The following is a 12,009-nucleotide window of genomic DNA, read 5'->3' on the forward strand; positions in this document are numbered from 1 at the left end:
GGTGTTCCTCGTGTTTTAGCGGGTGGACGATTTTTAATGCTGCCCGCCTTTGTATATCAATTCTTCGATGGTTTGCTGTCGACTGTCGGATGGTGGCCGCCATCGCGGGTCCTCTCAACCTCCCTTCACTAGACATGGCTTTAAAAGTTCTGTCCTCTCCCCCAAGTCCTCCACCACTCCTTCCTCCACCAAAGAAACCCAAAATTCGTGCACTCGTAAGACGAGCACCTACCTCACAAAAGCCTTCCGCATCATAATGCAGCAATACAATGGAGTTGTCCTTCCGAAAGGGCATTTCTGGCCCAATCCTATCGATCCTTGTATGTATCCCGGATATCTCTGTTCACCTGAGTTCGTGGCTGCATAATTAATAATCGAAGTCTATGGGAAATGATCCCCGTTCTTGTACAGGGGGGAATACTATGCTGGGGAGTATTTTGGGATTTCTGGTGTTGTTATTTGCAGCTTTGGATTCGGAAGTCTTTATTTGATTTCAGGAAGACTAGTGAACAATGATGAGACATTCAATACAAAGGAAGTGCAGTGTAGCTTAGAATTAAGGTAGCATATTCTAACGGATTATAATAGGAATGTTAAGAATCAGGCGTCCGCTCTATCCAGTTGAAGCAGTGTGACAGCGTAGACGATTCTCATCAGGTGCCCAACTTTGCTCGATCTTTTTCTTCAATAACGATTCACGTTGCAAGTCATAGTCAACAGGATATGGAGTGTTGTGTAACAGAATGAAGAAAAACCCTAGACGGACAGCAAGATAAACAATGATTATCCCTTCGTCCGCTGAGACATTGCCACATTAGCGGCCGCACATGAATATCCCTAATTCGGCCGGAACATAATCATATATTTCTCTACTCAAACCGTAAAATTACCGCCAAAGAAAGTCTATAGTGGTATCCGAGTCATAAACATCATCCTACAACATGTATCGTTACTCCACCTCTACGCAGCTCCAATCTTCACACCACCCTTCGCAACCTCAACATCACTATTGCTGGAACTCTGCGCAGGGGCCTCAGTATCCTTCTCCCTCTGCTGCTTGCGCATCTTCCTCTTACTCCCAATCCCACCCAACCCCTCCATCGCCTCCTTAAACGTGAACGCCGGGTTGAAAACATTCAACGCAAAGCAAGCCACCACAACCATCACGCCCTCAAACCCCACAAACAGCCATTGCCTCTTGATAAGTGCGCCCTGCCAGCCCTCCCCAAGCTCCGCAACTCTGTACACGCTTCGCCAGAATATGCAAATTGTGGCCAAGGTCAAGCCGGTCAGGAAGCCCTTGAATCGCCAGCCGCCGCGGAGATGCTTGTACAGCGGGTTTTGGTCAAAGGCGTCTTCGCCCATGGATTTGTAGCGCTTGAAGGTGCGGAGCGCGAAGTCGGTGCAGAGGGTCATGAAGATTAGGAGGGTGAAGACCTGGAAAGCGAGGCCCGCCACCATGATATTGTCGCCAGTCTTGACGCTTCTGTTCTGGTGGGAGGCGACGGATGCCATGCCGCCGCCTGTAGCTTGGAGCAATAAGGAGAAGAAATCGCAGGGGATGAACTGGGGGAAAATAGGATTAGCTTCGAAGGCGTGAGATGAGGGGGGTCAACTTACAATTCTGGTGTAAGCTTCTGGACTTATTCTAGAGTTCTCGGGCCCGAACGCATATACAACTCTTCTCAAGCATAGGTATATGCCTCCAGCCATAAAAGCAGGAGCTATAGTGAGACACACAATCTGGATCAAGAAGCCGTTCTGGCTCCATTGGTTTTGGTGGGACTGGATTCGACCGACGTAGCCAATGACTTCGAGGATGACACCAGATAACATTGCGAAGTGGAAGGCGAAGGCTCGGCGGGTGAGTGCATAAGTTGCGAGGAATCCAACGAGGGAGATGGCGAAGAGTGCCAGAAAGGCTGCGTTCGCGGGAAGGGAAACGCGGTAGTAGTAGTAGGAAGATGAGATGGGACAGGTCTCGATAGTGCAGTTTGAGAGCTGGTAGGTGTGGTTCCTCGCGCGTGCGGCGAGGATCATGACGGGCTCAACGTATGAGGCCATGTTAAGTATCGATTTAGGGGAATGAAGAGCGCAAGGCTTGACTTGATGCTGTAGCAACGAAAGCAGACTAGTTTGTTTGATGTGAAGGCTGGAGTGCAAGAACTGACAACAGCTGGATGTGCTGCCTTTTGAAGGGAGAACAAGAATGACAAGACACACATATATATAGAGATGGACTTCTAGAAAAAGATTGATTGGGCTTGAAGAACAGAAAAACTACTTACCGGTGGACGCATGGACTTTTTGGATGTCTTCAAAGTCTGGCTGTATCACGTTGAATGGAGTGCTGTGAATGGTGGGTTCGGACTCAGTCGGGACAAAAAGGGCCCGCGTCGCTTACACGGGCTGAGTGCAGAGGGCATGTCGAACCGCGCGCTCATAATTTCAAACAAAAAAGGTGGGAGTCGATACGATAGGCTGGTGAGAGGAGTGCTGGCAGGTTCTGGACCGTTGGTGAACAAAATCGTACAACAGCAGTCTGTCTGTGTGGACCGCATTCGGTAAGTTCAAGCCTGTCCGTAATTCGTGACAGGAAGCGGGCATGAATTTTTTGGATCCTTTCTCCTAAGTCAGCCTTCCGTCCCCGAAAGCCAGCAATTCCGCCCCTCGTATGGGTGTTCCACAGATCGTCGTGTGGGAGACGGGGCTGGGATGGTGGGAACAACGCCCCGCCCCCGGCTGGGCGTGCGCATCTTGATATGCTCCATGTCGGACCTGATCCTCTGCTCATTTTGGGCTGAACGATGAGTCTTCGCCGTTGCGGAGAGATGCCTGCGCAGCTTGCGTTGCCCAGGAAATAGATCAATTCATTTGAAACTGATGAACTCCCCACAGCACGCAAGATCTTGGATGTTCGACGTGTCGGACGTCCTCAGCTCTCATGAGGCTGAAGATTTTCTGTTGAACGGGAGTCACTTGGCCGGTAAGACCTGCCCCCTGAAGAACAATTAAGCGAGCCACATTTGGGCTTCTGTCAGCCATCCTCAGGCCTGCGTGGCGTGCAAGCCACATGGAATGGCTTGGGCTGTGTCGCAGTCTCGCAGAAGAAAGATCGAATTATTCTAGTTGCCTTGAAGAAATCGTCCGAGCCCGCGTCATCACCTTTTTGCTCGATACCGAGTAGACGGAATGGCCGTGAGACATTGAGGCTTTTGCTTCTCCAAAAGTACGTGTTCAATGTACCTGTTGACGTCTGGATGGTTCAGATCACGCCAAAATTCAACCAAATCTGTCCATCAGAATGTTCTTCACTGCCTGAATATCTCCCACTCTTTCCCCTTCAACGGATGGTCTCATGGCTTTTTCTCTCTCCTCATCAGCAATGCTGTACCTTCGCGTCTGCAATTACACTCTTCTTTGTTCGCCGCATCCATGGAATCGTCGAAATATAGGAATTAGCTTCTTTGTTTACGGAGCCGGCAGTGAGTTGAAAGTTTGGTCGACAGTGGACTAGTGCTTCGTTCAACCCCTCCTTCGACATGATCGAAACACGGCCACATTTCCATGCCCCCTTTTTAGGCGAGCAGCCCCACCCCAAATCGGTTCGCTAATCGCAAATCTCAGTGTCTGTCGGTCGGACGTTAAGCAGGGTAGAGGACCCCCAAAGTTGTGCTTTGAAGCCTCGTCTTCCTCACATCCCTAGAATCTCCTCACCTTACCATCATTCGCAAGTCATTTGTATACTGTATCCAGATATCGAGTTGGGAGTCGAATATGTGGAGAAAGAAGAGGGAAATGCCAAGCCCGCGGAAGTCACGGAGGAAAACACGACGAGCGAGGCTACGCAATGTACCAGAACCCTCAATCTATAATATCGCTCCTAGAGAGATGTTCGAAATATTGCAGGAAGATACCCAAAGCCAATTTCTACCACCTAAAAATGCAGCCTCCGATATCCTCAACGATATAGCTCCCGGAGAACGTTGGGAGGTAGCAGTAGGGTATTTGCATTTTAAGAACGTTGCCTATACTCGCGCCAAAGTTCTGAAGCGTAACGTTATCTCACGCGCGAGATTTGTCGCCGAGGAGGTATTCAAAGCAGGGCGTGTGAAGAAAGTGGAATTGTTCCAAGAAAGCCAGAACATCCAGATCACCAAACTCCAAAATTGAGTCTTGACTAATGATCAGTATATGCGGATCGCTATATACGACTTGGCTCAATATGGTTAAATATTATTGCAAAACAAACAAGGATAATCACTCACGGGACAGCTGTCCCATTACAGAACTACTGAGATCGGGAACATAGACGTGAAGGAAGACTGCTGAACACAATAGTCTGCCAGACGACTTGCTGCTTTCGAGTGTGATAGGTATCTCAAACCATGGAGCGAGAAGACACTTTCAGATAGCTGGAAAGATATTTTTGCTCACTAAGAGCGTCCTGGGACCCCTCCACGAAGGCCTAGCGATTACAAAGGCGCAGTAGGAGCAAGACTCGAAGAGCAAGTTCAGACCGCGACTCACCATGGCTCCCTTCGGTGATGCTGCTCTCATAGCATCAATGCTGGTCATGACGCTTCATCAGACTCGACTTACAACTTTTCTTACGACGTCGATATTGGTATTTGCTGCTGGAGTCGTGTTATCTTGGAGAGCAAGGATATCGACGGTGCAACCGCTTCTTATGCTGCCGTGCTTGACCTGTTTGTGGGCACCGGCGATGGATCGACTAGATGAATGATCTATACCTGCTAGTAGAAGTTTCAGGATGGGTATTATTTCCTGTGGCGGATTTTATGTCTGAGCTCCTCAAACAAGGCTGTCCCGCAGTGTTCCACCTGGCTTGGGAGATTCATGTTCCATTTCGAGTCTGATATCGTAGAAGGCGGTTGAGTGGCCCCCTTATGCTCCTAACGCCTCCCATGCTATCCGCTTTTCCGAATGCCATGCAGTGTCTCTCTAGTATACAGTCTATGCTGCGCTTGTGGATCTCATGCCCATTTCGCCACTCATAGCCCCTTCCTGAACTTCTCGTTCTCCAACTCCCTCCAATCCTTCTCAATTGGCTCATTTCCACTCGTCTCCTTCGCTGTACTCGAAAAGGCTGGCTTCCCCGCATAAAGTTGATGTCCTGGGTCCTGTGCGCCGCCTTCAATCTCTTTGCTCACAGCAATGGGCTGGTTCCCCCGAAATCTCTTGCGCATATCCACCATCCCGCGTTTGCACTCTCCGTATCCCTTCTTCAATTGCTGGCACTTCGTGGGCATCGTATCGATGAGTGGAGGGCGGAGGCAGTCGCCGGGTTTATTTCGTTGGATCATCACGCAATCTGATTCTTGTAGACATTGTGCCAGCGCAGCTCCTATCTTCACCGTTAAAAACACTCAAAAAAGAAGGGAAGATGACTTACGGATATCCTGGCAAGAGCTCGGCATCTTTCCAAACAGAGCTCCCTTTCTGGCAAAGCGTCTCAAGATCTTCTCGCTGAGCAGCTGGCCTGATAAATCGAAAAGTATCGGTGGAGTTGGAATTGCAATCTTATTGGCCTTTCTGAATTCGTAGAGATCCCTGGAATAGCTATTGAATGCCTGGTAGAAAGAGGGCGCATGTATTGCAGAGCAATGCGGTGCTCTGAGAGGGCTATGGAGTTCAGATGAAGCTGGTGGAGGTCCAAGGGAAGTCGAGCTCAGATCTCGAACACGTGAGAATCGGTGGGGCAGCTGCGCGCAGGGGCTCAGCACGCTAAAATCTGCAGACGCCTCGCGCGAGCGAAAGAGCTCTGGGTATTTCTGATCCATGTGAAAATGCGGGAGTGACGGAGTGCGATTGTGGGAAGAGACGATATCCTGATTCTTGGAATTGGAATGTTGCGTCTTAGGGTACTGTGGTCGCTTTATTGTCAGTATTCACTTTGTCTTCTGCGAAGCCACGAGGCTCTGAGTTGTCTCAACAGCACGCTCAAAGAAGATTGACGTGTTTGGCATGTGACATCACTGAGAAAGGTATGCTATCTTTTGACATATTCTTCTGGAACGACACAACCATGAATCTGATGCTTTGCACAATGCAGTTTCAATCACTGCTCTTTAGGAAACACAGAACTTGCGTCTTTTATCGTTTCTAAGGCTTCCTACTGTTCCACCACCTTCACCACGAGCTCCATGTACATATCGTCTTCATTCTTGTGTATTTGTACGCTCAGAAGCAAAGCATGGCCCCTATTCCTTTCATTGGCCGTTTGAACATGTAAGCAAGCCCTATGTTTGACTGAGGAATGCTGGCCAAGCGCTTGCCAATTCGAAACAAGCCAGAGACGGATAGCTAATTCAATGCTCAGAGCCGAGTACATCGCACTGGTGGGATCTTTCTTTCTGGTTGGATTAGAGGCATTGATACGGATCCTTACTCTTTTATTGCGTATGTTCCTTGCGCCGTCTGTGTGCTTCACTAACCGTGAGCAGCATCAACAATAATATCACTCTGCTATCGAATATCGAGGCGGTTGTTCAATCGGCTCAGGTCACCAGCAGAAAAAAGGTCGGAGGCAAAGAACAAGAGTAGGCTTTCTCTCTGTCTTGAAATTAACTATACTAATAGCTCGCAGATATCTCTACCTCGGTTCGAAACGCTTCCGATTTTGTCGACCTCTGCGCCCTATTCGGATACTACGCTGAAGAGCACGTTGTGCAAACTGGTGATGGATATCTATTAGGCCTGCATCGTCTGGCGTGGCGGAAAGGGGAAGAGGAACAGAAAGTCAATAATGGGAAGAATAGCATACGGAAGAATGTTGTCTATATGCACCATGGCCTGCTCATGAACAGCGAAGTGTGGGTGTGCTTGACAGATGAGCAGAGATGTTTGCCTTTCAAACTTGTGGAAAAGGGATATGATGTTTGGGTGAGTTCCGTCGGGTGGCTGCTCCAGATTCATAGCTGACTAGAACCAGTTTGGCAATAATCGGGGAAACAAGTACTCCAAGAAGTCTGTCCATCACTCGCCAGTAGACATACCATTTTGGGATTTCTCAATGGACGAATTTGCTTTCCATGATATCCCAGACAGCATTAACTACATCCTCGCAACTACATCAGCACCTTCACTATCTTATATCGGATTCTCCCAAGGCACTGCTCAGGCTTTCGCCACGCTGGCCGTTCATCCTCGACTCAACGACCAGGTCAATGTTTTTATTGCTCTCGCACCAGCTATGTCACCAGCTGGCCTTTCAAATGGCATCGTTGATGCACTTGTCAAAGCATCTCCTCAGGTCCTCTTCCTTCTTTTTGGCCGACGTTCTATCCTCAGTTCGGCCACAATGTGGCAATCGATTCTCTATCCTCCAATCTTTGTGAGAACCATTGATATGGGCCTCTCATTTCTCTTTGGCTGGCACGCTCGCAATATCTCGCCAAGCCAAAAACTAGCCGCTTATCCCCACCTGTACTCTTTTACTAGCACGAAGAGTGTGGTCCACTGGTTTCAGATTATCAGAACGAAGAGCTTCCAGATGTACGACGACGACGTCCAACCGGTCGTCTCTCTCAGCAGCGTCAGCAAATACACCAAAGTTGCCAAATTCCCAACGCGGAATATCAAGACACCCATTGTTCTCGTTTTTGGAGGAAGTGATTCTCTAGTTGATATCAATGTCATGCTAAAGGAGCTTCCATCTCATACGGTTGCAACTGAGATTCCACATTACGAGCATCTCGATTTTCTATGGGCACGAGAAGTCGATACTTTAGTGTTTCCTCACGTGTTCGACGCCTTGGAAAGTTTCTGCGACGCCGAGCATTCAAAGGAAGAGTACGATCGATATCGAAGCGCACGCCATGCTTCACTCGGTGTAGGAATGAGCAGACCAACCTTGCCAGAACGTTATTTTAGCGATGACAACATTCAACCTAGTTATGTTGACGTTGCCAGCGCCCTTTCTGGGCATGATGTTGATGCACTGGCCAAACGGAAGAATGGGACGACGTCTGATGTATCGTTTCCCAGCGCCAATGCCAAGAAAAGGGCGAGGATACAAGTTACTTATGACGATTCTTCGGAAGGGTCATCGCCCATTGCACCGACGCATGTGCGAACGATTTTGGTTAATGATGGTGAGGATATGAATGGTAATGGAAGAACGAGTCCAACGACAAGCAAGTTGCGGCCAATGAGGAGTAACAGTATTGGAAGCAACCTCAGTTTTGCTGACAAAGGGCTGAGAGGAATTAGCCTTGGGGCTGGAAAGGCTGTAAGTGGTGTGTCGAAAGGTGTTGAGACAGTGGGAAACATGACGACAAGTTCTGATGATGCTGGCAGTTCAGGTGGTAGAAAGAGAGGAAAGAGGTAATCCCTAAAGATACACATGTCGATAGACAAATAACATTTGGATTCCCGAGACTTTGGGCTGCAAACTGCGCGACGTGGACATAATATTGTCTACTGATGTACAAGCGTACATATCCTTTCAAAGTGTGTCCATGAATTTATAAGATAGTCAAGGTAACCGCCGAGAAGGAACACTAACTAGACTCGGATCAAGAATTTCATCGACCAACATTATACTTGAGCACCTTTTCCTACAAACTTTTACAAGTCCACGCTATGATTTTTCCACGAAAATGCAAGACACTAAATTATTAATACGAAATCCAACGCCGTGAGCAATTTACCTTACCCAAAGCTTTATATTCTCTCCTACAAATCGATAATAATATCGCCATTTTTATTCACTTTAACACTTCTTTCATCAAACTCAAACATTACATCCGACCTCATAGTGTATTTGATACCAGCAGTGACCTCATCTCCAGAATGGATCAGTCGTCTGTGCTGGAAGATAAGGACACGGCCGATCCTTGGATCAACGTCGAAGCTGCGTTTCTTGTCGGCTGAGTGAAAGGTCGTTGCTCCGCCTCGGAGAAGCTCCGTTTCTGAAGACTCAGGGATGCCAAGTGCTTGTGCTGAATCATTCAGGTAGAGGTGGTACGTATAGAAGGATTTCTGTGACCCATCGTCTGTTTCATAGCTGCCATCACAATGTTCTATTTCTAGTTAGTTGTATGTTTTTTCTTTCAAGTTTTGCGTCAAAATACCTTTAAAGAATTGCCCAGGGCCATACTTCAAGAACCTCAATCTCTCATTGAGCCCTTGCTTCGCCACCTTCCATCTATCACCCCCCAACATCGAGTCCCCACATACTGCCTGATACGCCTCTCCTTCCAAGATAGAGAAATACTTCTTCATTCCCTCAGCCTGCATGACCCTATCCCAAAGCCTCTGAGCAATAACATGATTATCCCAAATGATACGATCACTATTGCGATACTCAAGAGCAAGAACCTCATAATTCCTACCTGCGTTAACCATGGCGGGCTTCCACCCATTATTCTCTGGCTCGTCTCCACCTCGGTGGGCACCGACTGACATCTCACTCATAAACAGCAGTTGGTCACATTCTTCCTGAGATAGAACATTGTCGAGGACTACTGCATACAAGCGTTTGTACTCAGGGAGTGGCGAATCCTCGAAATCGATTTTGGATACTTTGATTATGGAGGGGTCGGGAAGTGGTGCGAGGAAGGACTCGGATATGAAGACAGGCACGTTGGTGTATTCTGTTCTGACGATCTGGGCGAAGGCAAGGCCTTTTGAGGCCCGCGCTTTTTGGAGAATGGTTGACATTGTGACGGTTTGAGAATTCTGTCGTCACACAAAGGAAGATTGATAGAAATGAGTGAGTGAGGAAAGTGGTGGTAAATATGATAAGTATTGGATGTCACGGGAGAGAGTCATCTGAAATGAGCTGTTGCCTGCGCTCAGCGAGGCACTGCCACTGGCAGATTCATTATCTGCCCTGGCGCCTGGAGGGCATTGAGGGGTTTCAAGCTGGCATCTCGCTTGAATGAGGGGTTGCCTGAAGCTTTTCAACCCCGACCCCGACCTCCCCACAAACCTCACCCACATCTTCCTCGCCAAACACAACGACATCAACATGCCTTCTAGGTTTCTCGAAGATTTACCAGGAGAGATCCGCGCCCAAATATATTCCTACGTTCTCGCCCCAACCGGTTGCATCACACCGAAACGAACTTCCACAGGCGCAACCCTCTGGTCCTGGCCCTCGCTCTTCCCAAACGAAGAAGTCAACCTCAGCCTGCTTCAAACCTGCAGGCAGATCCACGAAGAATCAAAAGATGTTCTATGGAGCGACAATATTCTCTGCTTCCCCCCTCGCAGAAGCATCTTCGATCCCGAAGAAGACGCCGTTTTCGTGCGCAGCAACTCCCATTTCTCTCGACATGTCCGCACTGTCGAGCTACGCTTCACGCCCTCCTCTTTCGATTTAGCCAAAGTCGCTACATTTCTTCAACCCCTCGGTGCATGGGACTCTGGGGTGCTTCGAGAGGTTCGATTTACAATCTCTGGGATGGGCACAATGACGATGTTTGGCGAGTTGGTCTCGGTGATATGGCAGCGAGCGATGAGGCGCCAGCGGTACCCAAACATGAAGCTCGGAGGTTTTGATTCTGCCAGTCTTTTCAATATACTTAGGCTTGCTGGAAATGAGGAGACGGGACATCTGCGGCATTTGAGGAGGAGATTGAATATCCAACTGGGGATAAGACTTTCGTCGAATAAGGCAAGACGGGAATGGTTTAGTGTTCATAAACCGGAAGACTGTGAGGAAACACTGAGGGAGCTGCACCAATCCTTGGGTGGAGAGCTATACATGGACGGCGTATTGTGCTATAAGGATGGCTTACGACTTCGAGAGACCTTCGCGGCTTGGGAAGCCGAGAGTAGTGAAGATTGAGTGCTTGAAGGCGAAAGACAGTGTGTGTAGGTCGGAAGGGCTGGGAAGAAAAGTCGAGTGACTCATGAATAAAGGTTGACTCCATCGGCTTGATATTTGCTCTTCGTGTGCCGGAAACCGACCGGTCGCCCTTCCCTAGTTATCTAAATCGAAATATATTCTGATTTTTTTCGAGAATATCCAAAAGTGATTTGTGGCGTTTGCCAAAGTCTAATAAAAAGGAATTGGACTCGCAGACTACGTCTGAGGCAGAGTCCTGGGAAATGGACTTTAATCCTGAGTGGAAGTGTGTTAGCAATGTTTATTGGAAATGATGGGAAAGCATTTCAAGATTGATATATGATTCCCGGACGATGTCGGTCTGATGGATCATGGGGTTCACATCGGTAAAATAGTTTCTTCATATCATTCTTGGGACTCAGAATCAGGAACGGAGCATCTTACAATTGCAAAATATCTTGTCAAGTCAGAGGCAGTTTCTCGGGATTTATAGTATCAGTGTTCATTCAAAGTCTTTATATACACTGCAGTCAATATACAGGCTTGAAATCGAACGTTTAACATCCTGAATTCATTGAGCAATTCATCTGGTCTCATTATGAGTCGAGGTCAACATGGCAAGAATCATCTTTGATCGCTATGCCTCTCACTCCACTGTGAGATGTGTAGCACTCGCATCAGACTTGATACGATCCAGAAATCTTCGACGCTAGTATTTGAAGATCACTCAGGACAGATTCATGGTAGTGACCAACAATACAGAGATTGAGTCATTTGGTGTCGCTCGAGCCTCGATAGTCTTCTTGTGATAGAAACACAGCTTTATCGTGTGCTTGTTCATGTACCCTAGATGTTGCAAATATTCACGCATCTCGACGGAATTTAACAGCGGTACATAGGATCCCCAATTCCGCTTTCCCCTTTTTTTCATTGCGTCACGTGATGTGTATGTTGCTCTTAAATTCGTACACCTCTTTCGTGAACCTTCCTCACATTATTGCCAATTCCTTTTGCAGGCCCCGTTTACTAAACCGTGCGTCACAGGATGCTGTGACTTCTGAAGGCGGCAGTGTCATGCTTGCGGTGGCAAATGGAAGGAGAGAAAGTGTGTGGTTGTGAGAGGTGTTTAAACATGCACATCAAGTTAGAGCAGTGGAGAATGTGAAGTCCCTGCATATTTTGATAATGTG

At 48.0% G+C, this 12,009-nt stretch overlaps 6 protein-coding genes across 6 annotated transcripts; 3 read left to right on the top strand and 3 right to left on the bottom strand.

The window, feature by feature from the left end:
• Nucleotides 1-960: 960 nt before the first annotated feature.
• On the bottom strand, nucleotides 961-2,040 carry K444DRAFT_523379 (RTA1-domain-containing protein; the record flags this gene model as incomplete). The annotated part of the gene is made up of 2 exons (XM_024874282.1): nucleotides 961-1,566; nucleotides 1,621-2,040. The coding sequence occupies 2 exons, from the start codon at nucleotides 2,038-2,040 to the stop codon at nucleotides 961-963; spliced, it is 1,026 nt and encodes a 341-aa protein (XP_024740253.1).
• Nucleotides 2,041-3,542: 1,502 nt separating this feature from the next.
• Nucleotides 3,543-4,173, top strand: K444DRAFT_627072 (uncharacterized protein; the record flags this gene model as incomplete). Its single annotated transcript, XM_024882755.1, has 2 exons — nucleotides 3,543-3,605; nucleotides 3,757-4,173. The coding sequence occupies 2 exons, from the start codon at nucleotides 3,543-3,545 to the stop codon at nucleotides 4,171-4,173; spliced, it is 480 nt and encodes a 159-aa protein (XP_024740254.1).
• An 842-nt stretch (nucleotides 4,174-5,015) lies between these two features.
• Nucleotides 5,016-5,441, bottom strand: K444DRAFT_641591 (uncharacterized protein; the record flags this gene model as incomplete). Its single annotated transcript, XM_024884640.1, has 2 exons — nucleotides 5,016-5,368; nucleotides 5,417-5,441. 2 exons carry the CDS (start codon nucleotides 5,439-5,441, stop codon nucleotides 5,016-5,018), a joined length of 378 nt encoding a protein of 125 aa, XP_024740255.1.
• Nucleotides 5,442-6,217: 776 nt separating this feature from the next.
• On the top strand, nucleotides 6,218-8,353 carry K444DRAFT_523149 (alpha/beta-hydrolase; the record flags this gene model as incomplete). Its single annotated transcript, XM_024874263.1, has 5 exons — nucleotides 6,218-6,252; nucleotides 6,344-6,423; nucleotides 6,468-6,563; nucleotides 6,611-6,906; nucleotides 6,956-8,353. 5 exons carry the CDS (start codon nucleotides 6,218-6,220, stop codon nucleotides 8,351-8,353), a joined length of 1,905 nt encoding a protein of 634 aa, XP_024740256.1.
• Nucleotides 8,354-8,700: 347 nt separating this feature from the next.
• K444DRAFT_523540 (uncharacterized protein) lies at nucleotides 8,701-9,687 on the bottom strand (the record flags this gene model as incomplete). Its single annotated transcript, XM_024874295.1, has 2 exons — nucleotides 8,701-9,047; nucleotides 9,099-9,687. The coding sequence occupies 2 exons, from the start codon at nucleotides 9,685-9,687 to the stop codon at nucleotides 8,701-8,703; spliced, it is 936 nt and encodes a 311-aa protein (XP_024740257.1).
• Nucleotides 9,688-9,997: 310 nt separating this feature from the next.
• Nucleotides 9,998-10,819, top strand: K444DRAFT_627076 (uncharacterized protein; the record flags this gene model as incomplete). The annotated part of the gene is made up of 1 exon (XM_024882756.1): nucleotides 9,998-10,819. The coding sequence occupies one exon, from the start codon at nucleotides 9,998-10,000 to the stop codon at nucleotides 10,817-10,819; it is 822 nt and encodes a 273-aa protein (XP_024740258.1).
• Nucleotides 10,820-12,009: the final 1,190 nt, after the last annotated feature.

This window comes from Hyaloscypha bicolor (genome assembly GCF_002865645.1).
Source record: "Hyaloscypha bicolor E unplaced genomic scaffold K444scaffold_52, whole genome shotgun sequence".
Classification (NCBI taxonomy): Eukaryota; Fungi; Ascomycota; class Leotiomycetes; order Helotiales; family Hyaloscyphaceae; genus Hyaloscypha; species Hyaloscypha bicolor.